This window comes from Ailuropoda melanoleuca, chromosome 1 (assembly GCF_002007445.2).
Source record: "Ailuropoda melanoleuca isolate Jingjing chromosome 1, ASM200744v2, whole genome shotgun sequence".
NCBI lineage: Eukaryota > Metazoa > Chordata > Mammalia > Carnivora > Ursidae > Ailuropoda > Ailuropoda melanoleuca.
In genome coordinates, this window is record NC_048218.1 from 184,900,287 (window position 1) to 184,922,805 (window position 22,519).

The 22,519-nt window shown below is 37.6% G+C and overlaps 1 protein-coding gene across 8 annotated transcripts in view; it reads right to left on the reverse strand.

The window, feature by feature from the left end:
- The window catches only part of CADPS2 (calcium dependent secretion activator 2), a 544,075-nt gene that overhangs the window by 324,434 nt on the left and 197,122 nt on the right, over positions 1-22,519 (reverse strand). For all 8 annotated transcript variants that reach the window (XM_034671263.1, XM_034671268.1, XM_019799438.2 and 5 more), the window contains exon 3: positions 20,381-20,713. In XM_034671263.1, coding sequence (XP_034527154.1) covers positions 20,381-20,713 — 333 coding nt within the window. The remainder of the gene's footprint in view (positions 1-20,380; positions 20,714-22,519) is intronic.

The window sequence follows — 22,519 nt, forward strand, 5'->3', positions numbered from 1 at the left end:
CTTAAAAAAAGAGGAAAGCTAACAAAGACAACAAATAATTTTTTATATCCTTGTGTAATGTAAATACTAGATAGAATTGAAGGAGGTAAATCAGTTGGTTAACTTTTTTTTTTTTTTTAACATGTAAGAACGTTAATGTCCTATGTTTTTTGTGGTTTTTTTGTTGTTTTTAGAGATTTAATATTTACTATTTTAGAAAGAGAGCGTTGTGTTCACAAGCAGGAGGGGAAGAACAGGGAGACAAAATCTTATGCAGACTCTTCACTGAGCACAGAGCAGAACTTGGGGCTCAATCTCATGACCCTGAGGTCATGACCTAAGCCGAAACCAAGAGTGGATGCTTAACCAATTATGCCATCCAAGCACCCGTTGTTTTCTTGAGTGTTTATCTTTGTTTTTAAATTAATTGAAAGCTTACATAATTATGTTTTCTTAAAAGTTGACTTATCAATTGAAGTTAGTTTCACATGCAGTTATAAGAAACAGATACACCCATTATACGCTACCTAGTTTTCTCCAATGACAACATCTTACAAAACTGTACTATTATATCACAACCAGGATACTGACTTCGATACAATCATCCATCTTATCCAGAGTTTCTTGGTTTTATGTTTAAGCATTTGTACTAACCTATTATTTATCTAAATTCATATATTCACCACTACAGTCAAAACACTGAAGAATATTTAAGATTTGAGAGAGAGCGAGCACGTGTGCCCAAGCATGTGTGAGTGAGGGGAAGGACAGGAGAGAATCCTTAAACTGACTGCCCACTGAGTACGGAGCTTGACATGGGGCCACGAGATCATGACCCAAGCCTAAACCAAGAGTGGGATGCCCAACCGACTGAGCCACCCAGCTGCCCCAAAACACTGAAGAGTTTTAACACCATATGTTGCTCTTTTATAACCACACCCACCTCCCTCCAGCCAATCCCCTGTTGGTTGGTTTTAATAGTGTACTGCTTTTCAAAATGTTTAAAAATAAATTCTAATAAGGCAAATGGATTTTAATTTCCAATATGAAACTGGAGATGTGCTTCCATGAGAGGTTAACATTTGTAAATATTGGATGGGGGCCTCAGATCTCTTAATCTATACATTCACCACCTGGGTGCTTTCCTCAAAGCACATGGTCATAAATAGCATGTATCTATAGCTCCAACCCTTCAGGAGACTTTGACTTATAGTTCCAACTGCTTATTTACCATTTCAATTTTCATGAAGACTAACAAGCCCAAAATGCAATCCTGACTTCCAGCTCCCCATACCAATCACTCCTTCAATGAATAATGCCATGTCATATAAATAGCACATCTATCCATCCAGTTGCTCAAGTCCAAAACTTAGGTGTCATTTTTGACCTTTCTTTTTCGTCACAGCCGAAATCCAATCCAATCCAATCCAATCCAATCCAATCCAATCCAATCCAATCCAATCCAATCCAATCCAATCCAATCCAATCCCATCCAATCCCATCCAATCCCATCCAATCCCATCCAATCCCATCCAATCCAATCCAATCCAATCCAATCCAATCCAATCCAATCCAGAGTCATGTAGAGTGAAACCTCAATTACATTATTTAAGCAGACCAGAATTCAGGTACTCTGAGTTCCTTGGCCAGGACTCTACTTTTTTTTGTGGTGGAGGGTTTTACTGGCCACTTCAAGTAGATCCCCTTTCACCAGAGCAGTTGTACATATGGTTACAGCGCAAATAATGTCTTTTCTTTTCTGAACCCTCCAGAGAACTTGGGTTATTACACCACTTCCTCCACCTCAACCTCCTCAAAATAAATAAAGACCAGATAGAGGATTTATAGATGGGGGACACTATAAATTTTAAATGCTGGGTAACACATCTGTCTCTAGTGCCTGAATTGGGGTATGAGATAAAGAAAATGGGGAATATGTGGACTCTGGAGTTCATGGCAGGGCCCAGATGCAAGCCTCACTCTATGAAGACAAGTTCATTTTTTAGCTTTTCTTTAAATTCTTGATTTCAACACATTGTGACAATAGATTACTTACCTCGCAGATGTCCTTTCCTGGCACAGAGCATCTTACATGTCTTTTAAAGAGGGTCATTCAACCCTGACCATAAAAGATGCCCAAATGTATCTTTATTCTTTGCAATGCCCCTAGTATCTATTACACAGAGCATTTTCAATTGTCAATTGAAAATTATAAATTTCAATTACCACTTCAAAATCAATTACTGTTTTGATTATCAAGATATTTTTCTGGAATAGCAAATACTTAGCACAGGAAATGTACTTTTATCTTCCTCCTATTCATTACAGAGGAAGTACTGTTTCCACATTTAGAATCCTCTGTCACAGAATATTTTTCACATCTTCTAAAAAGAGTCAGTCAATGGTTAGGACCATAACAGGTGCCCAAATGTATCTGTATTCTCTGCAATGCCTCAAGTATCTATTATACAAAGCATTTTTAATTATCAGTTGAAAATTATCAATTTCAGTAACCACTTCAAAAATCATTAATTGCCATTTCCAAAAATCAATGACCACTTCAATGATGAAAATATTTTACTAGTTTGACAAATGTTTAATACAGAAATATATATATTTTTCCTCCTGTTCTTTACATAGGGCTCATGGTTTCCACATTTAAAATTCTCTAGGCTAGGGAGTTCTTAACCTGGACCTTTGGGAATCTGAATCACTCAAGTTGTGAGAAAAATTTTGTAGAGTTATGCCTTTCTTCCCCCTTGTGGAATGGTTTGAATTCCATAGCTCAAAGGGGTGGCAACTTCCTAACTCAAAAGAGGTAAAGAACCATGCTGTGGGGAAATCTTTCTAGAAGCCTCTATCCATTTCTTCTAGTAGAGGCTATGTGTCTTTTTAAAACATAAGCCATGGAAGATGGTCACCTCAGACCTACACATCATCAACCTTACCCTTTAGAGATTTGTTAAATCTTTGTAAAGGGACACTAAGACATAGGCTCTCAACAGTGTTAGCAATGATCCAGTTACTTTACTATTTACCCTTTCTTACACCCACCGTACAGCAACCACTATGAAGGCTCTTCAATAGCTACAAAAGTAAGGGCCTTCCAGGAGCTCGCACTTCATATCAAAAGTAGTGAAAAGAGTACACAGAACAGAATATAATTGCCACAAGCTACTGATCAGGTGCTGTAAGAATTCAGTGATGGAAGAGATGTGTTTCCAGGTTGATTAGCATCACGATGGATTTGCAAAGAGGGAAATACTAAAAAATTGACTTTGAGGAATAGAGAAAATGCTGACCTACCGCAGCAGCGTATGGGTCTTGACTTGCAAATATCCAATCCCATATTCCCCTCACGTCATGGGAAACAAGCTCCAAGAGACTGCAGGGATCAGCAAAACTCCCTTTGCAGTAGGCCTCAGGAGGACCCAGAGCCTATGTGGTGTCCAACTCTCTTACAGTTACGAAAATTTTAAACAGCATAAAAATAACTTTACCAAGTTTCACCCAACACCTCCATTTTATAACTTGTGATATTTTTTCCAATGCTTTAAAAACTACAAATATCTAATACTTGAATTCATTAAATTTGCTCATAACTTAAAAAAAAGATCATTTATAAAAAGCACTTTTCACAGCATTGTTTAGCATCATTACCCTCTCTCATTAATCTATTTTCTAGAACCAGGATAACTATATTAACATTGTCAATCACTAAAAAAAGGAATTAATAGCTATTTTTCCCATAATGACGCCTTCATACATGCCGACTCTACTCAATTATGTCCTTTTTCCCCACTGAAGAAATTAGTTTTTTCTGTGACATCACACTCTAATTATGGCATACTTTTCAAACAAATTATATTCTGTTATTGTCTCGTAATATTCATCTTTATCCTTCAGTATGAAGAACGCAAGTAGACTAGGATTTGTTATATAAACTTAGTGTTTTCCCTGAGATTAGTTCATATGCTGGTCCACTGTATTGTCTATAAATCTAGTCATTTACAGATAATATATCACCAGAAGTAACTGGCACAAACCTAACACTAATTCCAAAAGAACCCTCCAACCAATGCTTTATCAAATTTTATCATATTCTAGCAGCCCAGTGTTTACTTGACCGTACCAAATATACATGGATTTTAAAACAGAACCTAAAACCACCAATCAAACGCTTTGTTAATCTACTTCACCAATCAGTTGTGTTCTCTATTATTACTTGAACCACAATTTATCATAAAAATAGAGCCTAACTCTACCTTAGTGACTCTGATTATCTCTGTTTTCTATGCTGCCTCACCACCCCCCATGCTACAAACACACACGCAGGTCCTTGGCTGTTCTAGACATCAGAATATCTCCAGTTATTTCCCAAAACATGTTGTAAGTCAATACATACCACTGGCCTTTCACCTGAGTTCCAGCTCTCCAACTAAAGGTAAGGCCTTTCAGACACCCACAATGTCCTCATACTAAAGGTGAACCTGTTTTTTATCATCCACTCTTCATCATGGCTCCCTATTTCTACATATCATTCCCACTACCCTTGATCAGGCTATAATCTCAGAAAAGGGAGAGAGGTAAGGAAAAAGAAAGGAGATGAGGGTTTAAATGAACAACTGAAAATGAATAAAGAGAATGATACCTGAACACTTTAGACTAGTATTCTGGTCCACCCAAATTTTATTCCATTCTCTTCTCAATCTCTTGGATAATTCCATTATCTATACAAATTAGTTTGTTCAATGTTTACCGAAGATGTTACATTTTCCCAGTGATGCATTTTGCTTGTGTTTCTTCTGCCTGGGACATTCTTCTTAACCTACCTTCATTGTCTTGATCAATCTCCAAATCTGAGACTACCTAACCAATCATTTAATAATAAAGCAGGTACTATCTGATGACCTATCTTTCATAGTTTCCTCTTAATGTTGAACTTCAGGTGTTTATGACCTCTGCCTCAAATTGCAATGAAGGTCCCTTGTCAGGTCATCAAGAGGAGTAAAATAAATTCATCTTGAATGGAGGAATTCACATAACTGGTCTTGATTTTAATGCAAATATAAAGAATAAATACAAGGTTCTTGGACCCTAACATCCCCTCCAAGCTGATCCATCTTCTGTGAGTCAATTTCCCTCAAAAAACAAAAATCCCATCCCTCCCTTTGTCTTAATCACAGAGATAAGCCAAAAACATGGTAATAAACATTTTGTAATTTCAAGCAACAGAAAGAATGTAATAAGAAAATGAAGTTATTCCCATACCCTCAAGAGAACCACATTGCATATATGATGTTATGTATGATTCAGGTACCATTATGTCTTCTAGATGCAAAGCATTTGAAAAATTCCCTTATATCGATCTGATCTTCCAGATTATATATAAAAAAGCCTGACTCAGAAATAGTAGCTCTGCCATGGTCCTTGTAGAACAAGTCTAAGACTTTTAAAAAGGTATTTCCCAGAAGGAAAAAGGAACATGCTTATCTCAGCATAATAAACCAGTCTACAGCTAACATTATGCTCAATGGTGAAAGGTTAAAAGCTTTTTCTCTAAGATCAAGAGTAACATAAGGTTGCCACCCTCAGCACTCCTATTTAAGATAATACCAGAAGTCCTAGCTAAAGCAACCAGGCAAGAAAAAGAAATAAAAGGTATCAGAACTGCAAAGAAGTAAAATGGTCTCTATTTGTACAGAATATAGTTTTATGTACAGAAAATCCTGAAGACTCAACCAAAAAAACTGTTAGATATAATCAATGAATTCAGTAGTTACAGGATACAAAATTAACCTACAAAAACCGGTGACATTTCTGTACACTAACAATGAATTCTCTGAAAAAGAAAATACCAATAAAATAGCATCAAAAAGAATAAAATATTAGCCACAAATTTTACTAAGGAGGTGAAAGATCTCTACTCTGAAAACTACAAGACACTGATAGATAAAAGAAATCGAAGAAAACATATATAAATGGAAAGGTATCTTGTGTTCATGGACTGGAAGACCCTACCAAATTCCAATGGCATTTCTTTTTTACAGAAGTAGAAAAAACACACCTGAAATTTATACAGAAGCACAAAAGACCCTGAAAAGCCAAAGAAGTCCTGAGACACAACAAAAGCAGGAGCCATCACACTTTCTGATTTCAAGATATACTATAGAGCTGTAGATATAAAAAATAGTATGGTACTGACAGAAAAACACACACAAAGACAAATTGAACAGATTCGAGAACCCAGAAATTTGAGAACCCAAGTATGTACAGTCAACTAATATTTCACTAGGGAGCCCAGAATACTCAATGGAGAAAAGACAATCTCTCTAATAAATGATGCTGGGATAATTAGATATTCACATGTAAGAGAATGAAACTGGACCCATAGCCTAAACCCCTCACAAACTTTAACTCAAGGTGGATTAAAGACTTAAAAGAAAGACCTGAAACCATGAAAATCCTAGGAAAAAACACAGCAATAAAAGCTCCTTGACCTGGGTCTTGGTAATTACTTTTTTGGATATGATACCTAAAACAAAAGCAACAAAATCAAATATAAATAAGTAGAACTATATCACACTGAACTGAAAAGAAAACCTATGAAGAAATATTTTCAAACTATACATCTGTTAAGAGGCTAATATACAAAATACATAAAAAATTCATACAAATCAAAAGCCAAAAAAAAAACACAATTAAAAAATGAACAAAGGACCTGAATAGATATTTCTCCAAAGAAGATATATGAAAGGCCAACAGGTACATGAAAACATGATTAACTTCACAAGTCACTAAGGAAATGCAAATTAAAATCACAAAAATATCACCTCATTCCTGTTAGAATGGCCATCATCAAAGCAGGAGATAACAAATGTTGGCATGGATAAGGAGAAAAGGAAACCTGTGTGCACTGTTGGTAGGACTATAAATTGGGGCAGTCACTATGGAAAAACAGTATGGAGGATCATCAAAAAATTAAAAATAGAACCACCATATGGTCTAGCAATTCCACTTCTGGGAATATGTCCAAGGAAATGAAAACACAAATTTGGAAAGATATCTGCACCCCCATGTTCATAACAGCATTATTTACAATAGCCAAGACATGGAAACAACCTAAATGCCCATCGCTGGATGAATGGATAAAGAAGTTGTGGTGTATATATACGATGGAATACTATTCACCTATAAAAAAGAGGAAATCCTGCCATTGCGGTAGTATAGAACGGACCTTGAAGGCATTATGTGAAGTAGAATAAGGCAAAGAAAGATAGATAATGTATGATCTCACTCTTGTGTTATCTAAAAAACATTTTTTTCCCCTAATTTAAAAAACGAAACTCAGAGATCAGACTTGTGGTTACCAAAGGCAGGAAGGAGGAGGTGAGGGAAAATGGAGGAAGGTGGTCAAAAAGTCCAAACTTCCAGTCATAAGATAAATAAGCACTAGGGATATAATGTACGTCATAAGGAACATAGCTAATACTGCAGTAGAATATATGCAAAAGCTGTTAAAAGGGTTCTCATCACAAGGAAATCATATCTTTTCTTTATTTCATCTATATGAGAAGATGGAGGCTAGCTAAACCTAGGGGGTAATCATTTCACAGTGTATGTAAATCACACCATCATGTTGTACATGTCAAACTTATACGAGGAAATAGGTCAATTATTTTTCAATAAAACTGGGGAGAAAAGTACATTTCCCAAACCACACTTTCATTTGAATCCTAAAAAGTAGGGAAAAGATGAATGAGTTAATTAGATATAAAACTACCCTATGTGAACGGAACTAAACTATATTAAATAATGGATCAAAATGTTCAAAAGCAAGAACATAAGAATTTAACCTCAAACATAAAAACCATGGGACTTCAATAGCCTGAAGACAATGCATGCATATTCTCTAAAATGGTAGGTGGCAAATTTTTTACATCATGAAATCTTCTCTAGTATTTCATTTGATATTAACATTTTATCTTCTGGACAGAAGTAATGAGCTAGGTTCACATTCACATTAATAATTAAGTAATGCTGAAATTGAAAGTCTAGTATTAAGTAACACAGACACTACCAGGGATATTAGAGAAACTTGTCAGAGCACATTAGAACCTAGCCTCATCAGGACTAGTAAAAACCAAATTTATACAGCACTTACTACATGTAAGGACCATCCTACATGTGCACTTAAGCCTCAGAGCAACCTTTTGGGGCAGGTCATAACTTTATCCCACTTTAGTGATGAAAAATCTGAAGCACAGGTTGCTTTACGCATTTTTCCCAGGTCACGGTCACACAGTTAGTAAGGGGCAGGGCAGTCTGACTGCAGGATTCAACTGAAATGCTCCACACCATTCCCAATGCCACACACTCAATTTCCATTCTTTCAGTCATTCAACTATCTGTGAGTACCCACAATAGGAAACACACTATTACTGTAGAATTAATGGTACAAAGATTAAATAGCCTATGCTCAAGCTATTAAAGTGAAGAATTTATTATATATGAATATAATACAAAGTAGAATAGGATAGGCTTTTGGATAATAAGGAATTGTAAATTCCTCCTTTTTTTTCCCTTCTCCCCCAATATTTAAGAAAAAAGACTGAGGGCGGGAGCAGGGAAGCCTTTGTGGAAGTGGAATTTCTCTTGGGTCTTGAATGAAGAAGGGGAATTCCAAGTGAAGAGAATAATAGGAGACAAAATTAAAATCCAAGAAAATACAGGGAGTGATTCAGTTTACACGGAACGCAGGGTATGTAAAGAATTGCTACACGAGAAAGAACATAAGCAAGACAGGTGGGGGCCAGATGGAACACCCACGGGTAGGAACTTCATTCGGTTGACAGAGAGGAGCCATTTTTTTTTCCTATTCAAAGTTGGATCATGAGGAGAACAGGATAGTGCTCCAATAATATTAATCTGGCAACAAAAATATGTAAAGTTGGAAAGGGGAAGCGGTTAAGAGGTTGCTGCCATCCTCCATCTGGGAGGTACTAACGTCCTGAGCTATGGCAAGGACCACGGACGTGGAAGGGATGATGCAGTATTACGGAGAAAACAGCAGTGCCGGTAATCGGGCTGGAAGACATAAAAGGACTGATGGCCAGGAGTCAGGAAGCTCAACACAAACAGAAGGAGAACCACATTTAGGATGAGAAAAAAATGGCATTTTGAACCTACTGTGTGTGAGGAGTTTCAGACTCATCAGTTTGCCCTGGGCTATAGCGAGACAGAATGGAAAGAGGAGCTGACCTATGTGAAAAAGGTAAAAGGCAGTGATATTCAAAATAAGCAGAGTGAGTTTTGTTTTTTGGTTTTTTTAAATCACTGCAGTATTTTTCAGTGGATCTAACTCAGTGCAACAATCACAGCATCTCATTTCTCAAAAACAGGGTAGGGAACCTACCCGTATTTTTAAAAAAATATTGCTCTTGGTACCATACCATGTACAAAATGAGTTCACAAACCTCTGACGAGGATTCACAGACTGAAAGGTAAGCCCTATTAATCTGGAGATATTCATATCAGAATTATGAAAACACTCACAAATAGAAAATGACATCATTTTAAACAGTGAACAATAATAAAGGCCTTCTATAAGTTTATAACAAATAACCAGAATCTATTACTGCCACCCATTACACAAGTAAAAACTTACTAAGTTAATGATCAGTTGGCCCTGCTCTAATGTGATAAGGGTTAATGGAAATTTTTTATAGTCTAAAGCAAAGAGGATTTAGAATATTATGACCTTGATAATCAGCTCAAAGCATTAAATATCACCGGGTACCCTTTGTGAGAATGTGTCAATCTCTTTTCCTTAGCCTTTTCAAATTGATTTTTTAAAAATGCATTATAAAAAAGAAGTTGGTCTAACCATCTACCAAAAGAAACAGGTGTTAAGTTTTCTGGGCCATACATTTCTAAAAGTCGAAATTAATAAACACTTAAGAAGAAAGTCTGATGGCATGAGCTTGGCACATAGTGCCCCAAAAAATTTAATAAAATGATTCAAAGAACTACATAGAAGGGATATCTTGTAAAATATAACTTGGTTCTACCCTTAATTGACTCCAGGACAGTCATGACAAATTCATGCGTCTTCTACCATGACAAATTCAAGGGTCACTTCATTGTTATCTTACCTGACCTCTGAGCAGCATATGGCATAAACACTCTCCTTCTTTGACATGTCTTCTCTTGGCTTGCCTGACACCACCCTCTGGTTTTCCTCCTACCTCACTGGCTCTGTCCCTTTTGTGCAGCCTCTAAATCCTGGTATCCATAGGACTTTATCCTACGCCCTTTATCATCTTGAGCTCCACAGTCTCCTAAAATGATCTCATAGTGACCCCTGGCTTCAAACACTAACTTTACCTAAATGATTCCCAAATCCCAAATGCCCATCCCTGACCATGCACTGGAATTTCAGATTTGCGCACCTGACTACCACCTCCCATTTCCACATGGACATTTGGTATTTCGTTTTTAGCATGTGTAAAACAGAACTCCTGATTTCCCCCCACGCTTCTCCCTTCAAAAAGTTGCTCCTTGAGAAGAGGGAATGCTACATGTTGAGAGCCGACAATGGTGCTTGACTAGAATAGGCACTATGTTGAAAGAAAACCCTAATCACAATGCCCCCTCAGACTGTGGTTAACAAACGCTGCATCATATAAACATTAACAAATGGAAAGACAGGGGAGCCTGGGTGGCTCAGTTGTTAAACATCTGCCTTCGGCTCAGAGCGTGATCCCAGGGGCCTAGAATTGAACCCCGCATTGGGCTCCCTGCTCCGCTGGGAGCCTGCTTCTTCCTCTCCCACTCTCCCTGCTTGTATTCCCTCTCTTGCTGGCTGCCTCTCTCTGTCAAATAAATAGATAAAATCTTTAAAACAAACAAACAAACAAATGGAAAGATAGCAATTAAAACATACTACCTTTTCTATAAAAAGAGAGGGAGAGGAATAGGCAGTATTACCCAAAGTTCTACTAAATGGTAGGTCTTACGCTATAGACTCAAGAGGACTCATAGTTTCTGCCTGAATTCCTAGATTCTATCTTTGTCCCTTTCCAGGCAATCAGGTGCTCTAGTATTTTGATTCAAGCCAAAGTTCCCAAGTGTGGGGGGAGCCCAGCAGGATTCTGAAGTACAATACAGGGCATGGATCCAAGAGGACGTGAAAACAGGCTCCTAGGGTCAAATCCAGTAGTCTGAGAACTTCATGGGCAACAGAGAAATAAAACAGGACCACACCAGGGCATGGAGTAGAGCCCGGAGATGACCTGAACAATGAACATGCAGATCCTGTTAGACTTCCGTTTAAATAATACTGGGTCATGCCCACAGGGTGGCAGGGTACAGAAGATATGCAATCCATTCTTTAGGCCCCAGAGAAGGATCTTTCCAGATTCCCAAACTCTTCCTGCCATGTCATTGCTTACAGCCTACCTGTGTTCCCTAGCTCATGATAAATTCCAAGCTCTTCCGACTAGCATGTAGGCCCTTTAATATTCAAGTCCTGACTCTTCAGCCTCTCCTGCTACACTCCAGCAATACACATGACATACCTTCCTAACAGATTCCAAGCTTTTCACTCTCCTTGTGCCTTTGTAAATGTTATTTTCCACCTGTCTGTTAAATTTCTTTCCATCTTCTAAATTTCAGGAATTTGTGCCTTCTTAGAATCTTCATTAAACTTTCATTAAAGCTCCAAATGAAAATTGGGTTTTCCACCCTGCCAAATCACGTCTTCTTCCTGGACACACTGCTAGATGGTTTCTCAGCTTTCCCTACAGTTTGAGGTCACCATGGCATTAAGCCCTCGATGGACAGTCAGGCCAGGGGTCCCCAACCGAACCGGACATCTTCATCAGTATAACGTAGAAAGAAGCCTTTTTAAAAATAGACAGTGGGTCCCATTTCCACAGCTTGTTTCACTTAGTCTGAGGTGGGGCCCAGGGGTCGAGTGGTTTGTAGAGCTCCTCAGGTCATTCTAATGTGCAGCCAGAGTAGACACTAAAGAAATCTGTGCAAACTATCCTGTTAAATTAAAATACTGTCATCCACATGCTCACATTATGCTGTATACATACACTCAGGAACAAACGTTTTAATTATACCGTTACATTTTCTTTATAGATGTCTCCTCACTACATGCAAACACCTTCAAAGAACCAAATCTTGTCATTTTTGCATTTTCCCTTGCTGACATTTTTAAATAGTTCATTTTAATTTTGATAGAATATTTTCATGAAAAATCATGAAAAGGATACAATTACTTATTATACTTGAAACAGTATATCCATATGATCCTTTTCATTAAGAGTTAAGAGCAGGTCTTAAAGTACATTAGCAAAAATACTCCCTGCCCCCTGGCCCCCACTATTACTACTGCAAAGATGCCTCATCTCTGAAGATTTCTGTTCTCTTATTTAAAAAATGGGGGTGCCTGAGTGGCTCAGTCAGTTAAGCATCTGCGTTCGGTTTAGTCATGATTCCCCTCATCTGCTTCTCCCTCTCCCTGTCCTTCTGTGTGCACGCACTCTCTCTCTCTCTCTCAAATAAATCTTTTTAAAAAATTAAAAAATGGAAAAGTTGGAAAATCCCCTACTTTCTATAGGCTAGATCTGGGTAAAGAAAAATCTAAAAATAAATGCAAGGAATATCTGAAGGTAGCCTGTATTTGTGATCTCATCTGATTTGGGAAAAAACAAATTAAAAAATTTTAGGAGAAATCTTACTTAGGTATATTCTTATGTAGTTCTCCTACATATAGGCCAAAGGTAAAAAACAAAATAATGCATAGTCAAACGAAACAAAACTTATTGATTGATAAAACCTATAATTTTATATATTAAAATTGTATTCACAAGAATTTTTAATTTTTAGAGAAGAAATTGATTCAATAGTACAAATCAGATATCTAAATTCATTTAAATGAAATCTCAGTCATCTAATTTTTATCATGACACATTCATTTAAAAAATTGAACATGTGGGGCACCTGGGTGGCTCAGATGGTTAAGCGTCTGTCTTTGGTTCAGGTCATGATCTTAGAGTCCTGGGATCGAGTCCCACATCGGGCTCCTTGCTCACAGGGGAGGCTGCTTCTCCCTCTCTCTCTGCCCCTGCCACTGCTCGTGCACACTCTATCTCAATTAAATAAAATCTTAAAAAAAAAAAGTGAACATGTATATAAGTATTATGGCCATTCCAATTATTAATTCCAGAATTTCAAAAATCAGACACTATAAAATCGACTCATTCTTCAGGTCTGAAGTTTCTTCTTGTGTATCCTAAAACATAATTACCATTTCATGACATTTACTCAAAAGTGTTCCTCAAGCATTCTGAGCTTTAAAATTACCTAGATTTGAAAAATATAACCTGTCATTTCTACAGCTTTATTTTCTTATTTTGAAAAGTATCTTTTTTTTTTTTAAAGATTTTATTTATTTATTCGACAGAGATAGAGACAGCCAGCGAGAGAGGGAACACAAGCAGGGGGAGTGGGAGAGGAAGAAGCAGGCTCATAGCGGAGGAGCCTGACGTGGGGCTGGATCCTAACGCCAGGATCACGCCCTGAGCGGAAGGCAGACGCTTAACCACTGTGCCACCCAGGCGCCCCTGAAAAGTATCTTTGTTATCAAATTTAACTGCCTCTGTAGGGTGTGCTTTATTTCTGCCAAAATTGACAAGTTATGTTAAATAAAAAGTATTAGCAAATCACACACTACTAGTTGAGGGGAAAAAAAGAGGTGAAAGGCAGATAGCAACTTCCCCCGACCATTCTCATTTCTGCTGCTTCTATTTTCCTTTGACGGCCTGAATGCAGGTCTTCCAAGGGAGGACTCATAGTGAGAGGGGCAAGAAACACAGAAACTGCCTAGATTTGCTGATTTCCTTAAAACTCTTAAACCCAAAGTCCTTAAACTCCAAAGCTAAAATTCCTAGAGAAAGCGTATCATAAACCTATTTTAATTTTTTTCTTATTGGAGGAAGTGAGTGAGCAAGCCGCCCACGCACGTGTTGGAGGGAGGGAAGGGCAGAGAGAGAGGGAGAACCAGATCCCCGCTCCCCACTCTGGGCAGGGAGCCTGATGCAGGGCTCCCTCCCAGGACCCTGAGATCATGACGGAACCAAAGGCAGGCGCTTAACAGACTGAGCCACTCAGGTGCCCCTTGAACAATACTTTTTAACCATTTGCAAATTATTCCTGCTTATCTCTTAAAATATGCAACAGTTCTGGAGTATCACTCAGAGTTCTTGTAGTCTTCCGAATATAAGAAGTTTGTGTGGAGGGATATTTAGAGGAAGATTTCAGTTAACTTTGCTTTGACTCTTGGGTAGATATGGGTGGGTCACTTTCTTCAGTTAACGGAATGAGACTATGAAAGATGAATGAAGGTAGCCTTGGGCAGAAAAGATGAGGATTCAGACAGCTGTCAAATTCAGTTACTAATTCTCTTAAAATGCAAATTAAGAAGAGGAGGAGAGTTACTGTTGATACAGTTCTATGTACCCCACCACTCACTCTGGCATGTAGGACTGGATCGCTCTCCAGTTTGAAAGACCGTTAACCTCCATCTGCTAATTGTTATCTCAAACCACAGCCCCGTCTCTTCCTCATACTCCAGCAGCAACAAAGACTTGCATTCCCCAAGTGTAAATGCTGTTTTGGACACCTGACACATGCTCATCCCTCCTCTTAGAATACTTCAGCATCTTATTCTGGTGTCTTCATGACACTCTTCCAGTCTGTGTTTCCAACCTCAAGAACACAGAGCCAGGAACTCACCACACCACTGTGGCACCTACAATGGCTTTTTTTTTTTCCTTTTAAAATAAATCCAGCAAATACAAGGTCTCATCTCTGTGTTCCTATCACATTCAACACATTGCTTGGCACATAATTTCTTATTATAACTCCTTGTACATGATTATGGAGACTGAGTTAACTAATTGACTTGAACATACTGTATTACCCTTTGTCACATTTTAAAATAATCTTTAATAACCTATCTCTGTTCAAAAGCGGATTACTAGTACCACTTAAGTTGTGACATTTTATTTAAAAACAGGTGAAAAAAATTTTAACTTAAGATTATAAAATACATACCTTTAATTTCAACTTGTTTCTTTAAAACAAGTTGTAACTATTTCCTTGAAAGTCACTATATTTCCTTAAAATTATTCTGAGATTAATTTTTGCACTAACAGATTGCTTTTCTTTCAATCTTGCTACTTTACTGTACTTCTAATAGTCTGATTCAAGTAAATCATGGCTAACAATTTCAGACTCTGATACTGTTATGTTGCTCATTTTAGAATGAGCTCCTTCCTTTTCTACCCAATACTTTGTTCCGTAAATGTGCAGCAATACAAACATGACTCTCAAACCCAAGTGTGACAGGCAGTTTTACTAGCACAATAGCTAGTCTATGAAATATCTGGATTGTTCTTACTCTTTATTTTTTGGTAAGATGTAATGCTTTTTTCTTTCAATTATCCCTCATTTTATAATTTAATTGTGATATCCTCTACATTCATGTTTTACTTTTATGCCTTAATTTTGGTAATTACTAAGTTCCTAGCTCTAATCAAAAGTAATGTAACCACCTATGCTTCTTTAGAAGACAGCTCCCTGTTTTTCCATTCCTGACTCTGACCCTACAGTTCTGGGATGAGGTTATAACCACATGAAGCTCCCGTTGGCATCAGGCTGTGCTCTGGCACCGCTCCCTTCACATTCCGGTTTTTCCTTTCTTACGTAGGAGGGATTATAGGGCTGTTGCCACCCTACACATCTTAGCAGAACAGTTCTCTACTAAGCGCATCTGACCCTGAAGCAAGCACACATCTGTAAGATTTCCTGGGACCACTACCAGCAAAAAACAAGGGACCAGCTAAGGGTAAACAAACACAGAAGAGTTACAGTTAGTAAGTCTCAAAGCCTTTCCTGAGATGTCAAGAAAGTGGAGTAAGTTTCACTGACCTATACCTGGAACCAGGTTCCAACAGCTCAGCTGGCTTTAAGGTCTTTCTCTACTCCCCCAACCCCTGCTCCACTAATTCCTCTTCTCTGACTAATTCCTTTCCTATAAAGGGCAGTCTGTTGTCTATGTTTTGTATCACCTTTTCTTTCTAAACCTCTGTTGAAAGACAATGGAAGAACAAAGATACACACATGCCCCTGAGAAAGAATCTCAGCTGTTTTCATCCATTTTCATTATTTCATTGATTTCATAAAATGATTGTTACTCCAAAGTAAAGCTTTTCCTTTATTTATACAAGTATTTCTCTAATTTTTCCCCAAGTCTATCAAAGAAATAATCCTTAATCCTTCTTAAATCTCAGAACCAAAGGAATTGCAGTTTGAGCTCAGACCTGTAAAGACATTGGAAGTCATCATTCCCATTCTTAAAATAAAGTGCTAAACAACCTGAAAATCAATGACTTTTCTGGGACTTGTCAGGAAACTGAGGTTGCAGGGCAAACCACTAACCCAACACCTGGAGACACAATCAAAACCAGAGAGTTATAATACCCGCAGAAGTCGGTGGGGACCATAAAGAGTAGGACTACTTACCTGACAAGTAATTTGGACAAATTACTGGAAGCTGAGTGCAGAGAGTGAGAAACTCCTGGGGCTGCAATCAGAAGGGGGCTCCCACACACTACAGTAACCCCACCAAGTGCTCATTGTAGGGATCCAAGAAAGATCTCCATGTGGACTTGGCAGGAAGGGGGGAAAGAAAAGCCACTGTTAAACCTCCCACATTCTCCTACCTAACAAAGGGGTTGGACTTTGCCAATCATTAATAATTGTCCCTGCTGGAAAGAGAAAAGGCTACCCTCCACAGTCTTTTGCAGACTTCTGATCTCTTCTACTGGGAAAAACAACACCTGAGTGAATAGGAGGCACAACTTCAAGGAAAAAGACTGGGGATGCTTTAAGCAAGGAAGGGAATAAGGCACATGGTGCAGAGGGAAGCCATGCTCCTTGACAAGGGACAGAAATACCTGTGAAGGCTACAGCTCTTGAGACACAGGCCTACTCAGCATCTGAGATGCAGTCAGACTATATAACAGACCCTATTTCCCCAACACTCTACACCACAACACCAACACAGCTCCAGTGTGGCAGCGGAGAAGCTGTAAGACTCTTTCTGAAGATGAATACGTCGGAAAGCCTTAAGTCAAAAGACAAAGACATTAGAAGAATTTGAAGCTTCTTGTAGCTACAAACATTACAATAAACAAACACAGCCTACCTTCCAGTCAGATGAATGTAAATCCTCACACAAAAGGCAAATATACCTCAGTTCTTATTATCTGATACAACAGGCCTGGCTTTCAACAAAAACTTACAAAACACGCCAAAAGAGAAAAAGAAACACAGACTGGAAAGACAAAGCAAGTATTCCAATGGGATTCAGTGGTGACAGAGATGTTATAGTTATCAAAAAAAAAAAAAAAGGAGTTTAAATAACATATTAATAAATTAAGGGCTCTAATAGAAATAGTTAAAAACATGCAAGAACAGACTGGTAATGTAAACAAAGAGATGGGAACTCAAAGACTCAAAGGGAAGTGCTAGAGGTCAGTAACACAGAAACAACAGAGCCTTTGATGGGCTCATCAGCAGACCTGAGGATTTTGAGGAAGCGTCAGTGAGACTGAAGAAAGGTCAATATAAACTTCCCAATCTCAAATGCAGGGAGAAAAAAAACTTAAAAAAAAAAAAGGAAACAACAACAAAAACAACATCCCATAACTGTGGGACAATATCAAACAGGGGTGACACAAACATAACTGGACTATCAGAAGGAGGTGAGAATGAGACAGAAGGAAAATCTGAAGTAATCACGGCCAAGAATTTTTCAAACTGAATGACAGACACCAGCCCACAGATGCAGAAATCTCAGACAATGCCAAGCAAGAGAATCATAAAGCCTATCCCCAGGCATATCATATTCAAACTCAGTAAAGTAAGACAAGGAGAAAATACTCAATTCAGAACACAGGAGCTTCAAGCTTCTCATCAGAAAGCACACAAGCAAAAAGGTGTGAGTTGAAACCTTCAGAGTGTTGAAAGAGAAAACAAAACAAAAGCTCACTGATAATCCTATATCAAGTGAAATTACCCTTTAAACATGAAGGAAAAACAGACTTCCTCAAACAAAAACTGAAGAACTCATCACAGTCATCCTGCCTTGCAAGAGGTGTGAAAAGAAGTTTTTCAGAAAGATAAGGAAAATGACACCAGTCAAAACCTTGGGTCTACATAAAGAGTGTCCAGAGAAAAAATGAAGGCAAAATATAAAAATTTTTATTTTTCTTGTTTTCTTATTCTTAAGGTCTAAAAATTAACTATTTAAAGCAATAATAGTAATAATATACTAGATGATAAAAAACATCAGGGTAATGAAGGACAGAAATATCAGTGAAATAAATGACAGATGTCACAAAGCATGGCAGGGAGGAATTGGGAATTCTCTATTATGGGACAGCTGTACTACACTTGAAGCCTTATAGTGTTATTTGAATATGGACTTTAATATTTTAAAATGCAGTTTGTAAACCCTAGAGCCACCACTAAACAACCCCTAAACAAGTTTAAAAAAAAGAAACCAAAAGACAGGTAGTACATCAAAGGAAAATCCCATAAAATGGAATCACATAAAATGCTCAATTCAAATGAGAGAAGGCAGAAATGGGTGGGGAAGGGGACAAAGAACAAATGCAAGGAAGGAAGTGACAACACTAAAACTGTAGAACTCCAGCCAACTATATCACTTTAAATATCAATAGTCTAAACATAGTCATTAAAAGACAGAGAATGTCCAACTGGATTAAAAAGAAAAACAAAAAAAACAAGAGGCAATTCTATGCTGTCTACAAGAAACCACTTGAAACATAAGGGATCAGATAGATTGACAGTAAACAAAGACACCAGGCTAACTAATCAAAAGAAAGCTGGAGTAGCCATATTAGTTTAAGACAAAGCAGACTTCAGAAAAAGAAAATTATCAGGGATAAAGAGAGATTTTATAAAATGATAAAGGAGTTAATTACATAAAAAGATATAACACTGTTGCTATTAAAAAAAAAACCTGATAGGTCCACTGATAGGATGTTATGACCCTGTAACACCCAGTGTAAATTTCAATACATTTGTAATAATTCATTTTAGAGGTCCATCTGCTCTACTAGACTTCAACATATGGAGATAAGGAGAACAAATGTCTTCATTTGCTCCGCTTGGTTTCCCCAACACCCAGCAAGTCAAAAACTTGAATAAATACTCAATAAATAACTACCAAATGCGTGAATCTGATTTCACCAAGTTACGTTCATCAATATTTAACTGTATGAGTTACTCTTTCATTAAAAACACAAATCCCCAGCTGCATTAATCTTTTAAAACAGAAGATTGTGGTTTTACAGTCATCTTCCACTATTATCAAGTAACTACCTGGTTTAATAACAGTGAAAACAATTATGATGAATGAATTGTTCACAGGCTTAAGATGCCACATTGCTTTACTATTAACTGTCAATTTATTCATTTGAAGTAATTCACAAGATAGTAATGCAAAGCAAATGCTACCCATAGAATGCAGAAATTAAGATTTGTGAAAAGATTAAAAATAAATGTAAATGTATGTACATTATAGAAGTGAAACTCTAAAGCATGAGTTTCAAAATGCCGAAATTTTGTCTATTTAAATTGTATATTAGGGCATAGTTAAATAATTTATACCACTAAAATAAACAAAATGCAAATATGAAATGAATATATTAGACAAATCATAGGGCCCAAAGATGAAAGATGTGGAACATGATATTTTATTCAATTTGTCCTATGTATGATTTGAATAACAACTGAAGAGAAAAAAATACTTTTTATTTGGTCATCTCTAAATTATGTAGTTCAGCAATATTTTCATTCATTTCTATCTGGCTGAGTTAAAGAAATACTGAAGTTTCAATTCCATAGAACTCAGAAAACCAGCATAACTTTATGAAAAAAGTTTTTTTGCATTCAGAAATACCTGTTTATTATAAATTGCCCAGCTTTTTTTTTTTTTTAGATAACAGATGATTTTCATTTCATTATTTGGGGCATGCCCCTTAAATGACCAATAGGTAAAAATCAAATGTCCTAACGAGGCACATGGGAACGATTATTTACAGGATAGAATGTACTGATATTCTTCACCCTCTATCAAATAATTCTTTCAAAGTTTCTTTCAAATACCACTACTCAATTTATCAAAATTCAACTTTTAGGCAAAGTGATTATAAAACGTACAGTTTCATAGGATTGTAAGTATTTGATGTTCAATCTGAGCCAGGTGGAGGAATGGGAAATATGGACCACTTACCTGACATGCATTATAAAGGAGTTGGTGTTCTAGTTTTTTAATACCCAGAATCTGCTGAAACATCTCATAGAGTTGTTCCTTGCTCAGAATAAGTTCAGACACAGCACTTAGGGCCATTCTATTGGTTTGTTTGCACATGTCCTCTTCACCTCTGTAAATGGCATCATATTTGGCTATCCATGAACTGAGCACTGTCTCTTTGCTCAAACCATCAATTTCTGGTAGACTCCGCACACGTTTTTCTATATTTTTCTTAAACACCTCTCTGAAGTCATTAGCAGAACAGCCTCCACTCTGAACCATTCTGGCCACTCGATCACTCTTCAAAAAAACCTAGAAAACACAAAAAAACACAAAAAACCCATTTACAATTAGGCAGGAACACTAACATTCCTTGCTTTTAACAATCCGGCCAGAATTATGACACCAAATATTCTACAATGACTCAAAATGTTTTATAACACATGGTAACTAATGACGTAAAGAAGGACCCCATCCTTCTAAAATGAAGAAATATTTACAGGAGGCAGTAATGAAAGCTGAGAAACCATAAGATGAGCCAACCTGAACTACATGCATCCTTACCTGAAGGTCATGGGCATCTCTGCAACTGAATCCTTTCAGAGTTAAGCAGGTAACTGGAGATGTAAACTCAACTTATTTATCTGTACTTTAGAGTTCTGGCTAGTTTTTCAACAGGGAGGGGGTTCCCAATTATTTGAGTGAGAATCTGAAGGCCAATAGCATGGTATCCAAGTCAATACCCAGCATGTATAACTTAATCAAACCTGCTCCATAGCTGGGGGTGCAACCATCCCCATTCTTGATTTCACCAGTCCCCCGATTTCTTGCACATGTCTCACAGCTGGTAAGAGTGGATGACAGAAAAGCAAAATGTGTAAAAAATATCTAGATGTTCCCTAATACCAGGTAATAACATACAAAGACAACCAGAGAGAGAGAGAGAGATTCATGAAATGGATAGGAAAAGATAGGTAAGAAGGTCTTACTGTGCAAAACGTCAGAGTTGGCCTTAAACCTCTCCTTTCTTCTAAGTTACTGATCCAAATGTCAACAAATATCAGTGAAGATTCATTAAATATCTATTCCATCATCAATAGTCCTAAGAATCCTCTATGAAGCAGTAAGACTGCTTTTATTCCTGTTTTTCCTATAATGACAAAAAATTCTTCCAGAAGAGCCGGAAGGATTATTCAGTGCAGTCCGCATGATTTACATCCGTTAAGCTTATGAAACAAAAATCAATGTCAACTTTTACCTTAAGAACAGACTTAGAATAATGGTACTCTAAGTTAGGACCCCACTACTTGGACTAGACTATTACTAGGTCTGTCTGGCATGTGGGTAAGCAGCACACATGTTCTGTAAAGTGGCCTCACTGGTCCCACTGACCGTCACCTGACTCCAAACCTTTCCCCAATGTTTGATTTCTCCCCTTTTAGGGTCATTCACACAGATGTTATTTCCTCTCTTTGCTCAATGGCCAAAGGATTCCTGAGTCCCAAACATTTTGGCTAATACACTGAAATAGGGGTTGTAAATTCTATATTAGGCAAATATTTAACACATACACACAATGTTTCTTCTCTCTTTACCAGCTGTGCTTCATCACTATAGAAAATACTTTATTTATTTATTTATTTATTTATTTATTTAATTAATTTATTTTGACAGAGAGCCAGCCAGCGAGAGAGGGAACACAAACAGGGGGAGTGGGAGAGGAAGAAGCAGGTTCCCCATGGAGCGGGGAGCCCGATGTGGAGCTCGATCCCACAACCCCGGGATAACGCCCTAAGCCGAAAGCAGACGCTTAACGACTGAGCCGCCCAGGAGTCCCTAGAAAAGACTTACTGTTTTGAAGCTGAAACTAATTTTTAAGAGACAGGTATAAGAATAATGGCTTTATGATCACAGCTTTGTAGTACAGCTCATAATCCGGCATTGTGATGCCCCCAGCTTTGTATTTCCTTTTCAACAGTTCCTTGGCGATTCGGGGCCTTTTCTGGTTCCACACAAGTTTAAGTACTATTTGTTCCAGTTCTTTGTAAAATGTCATTGGTATTTTGATCGGGATGGCATTGAAAGTGTAGATTGCTCTGGGTAGCATGGACATTTTAA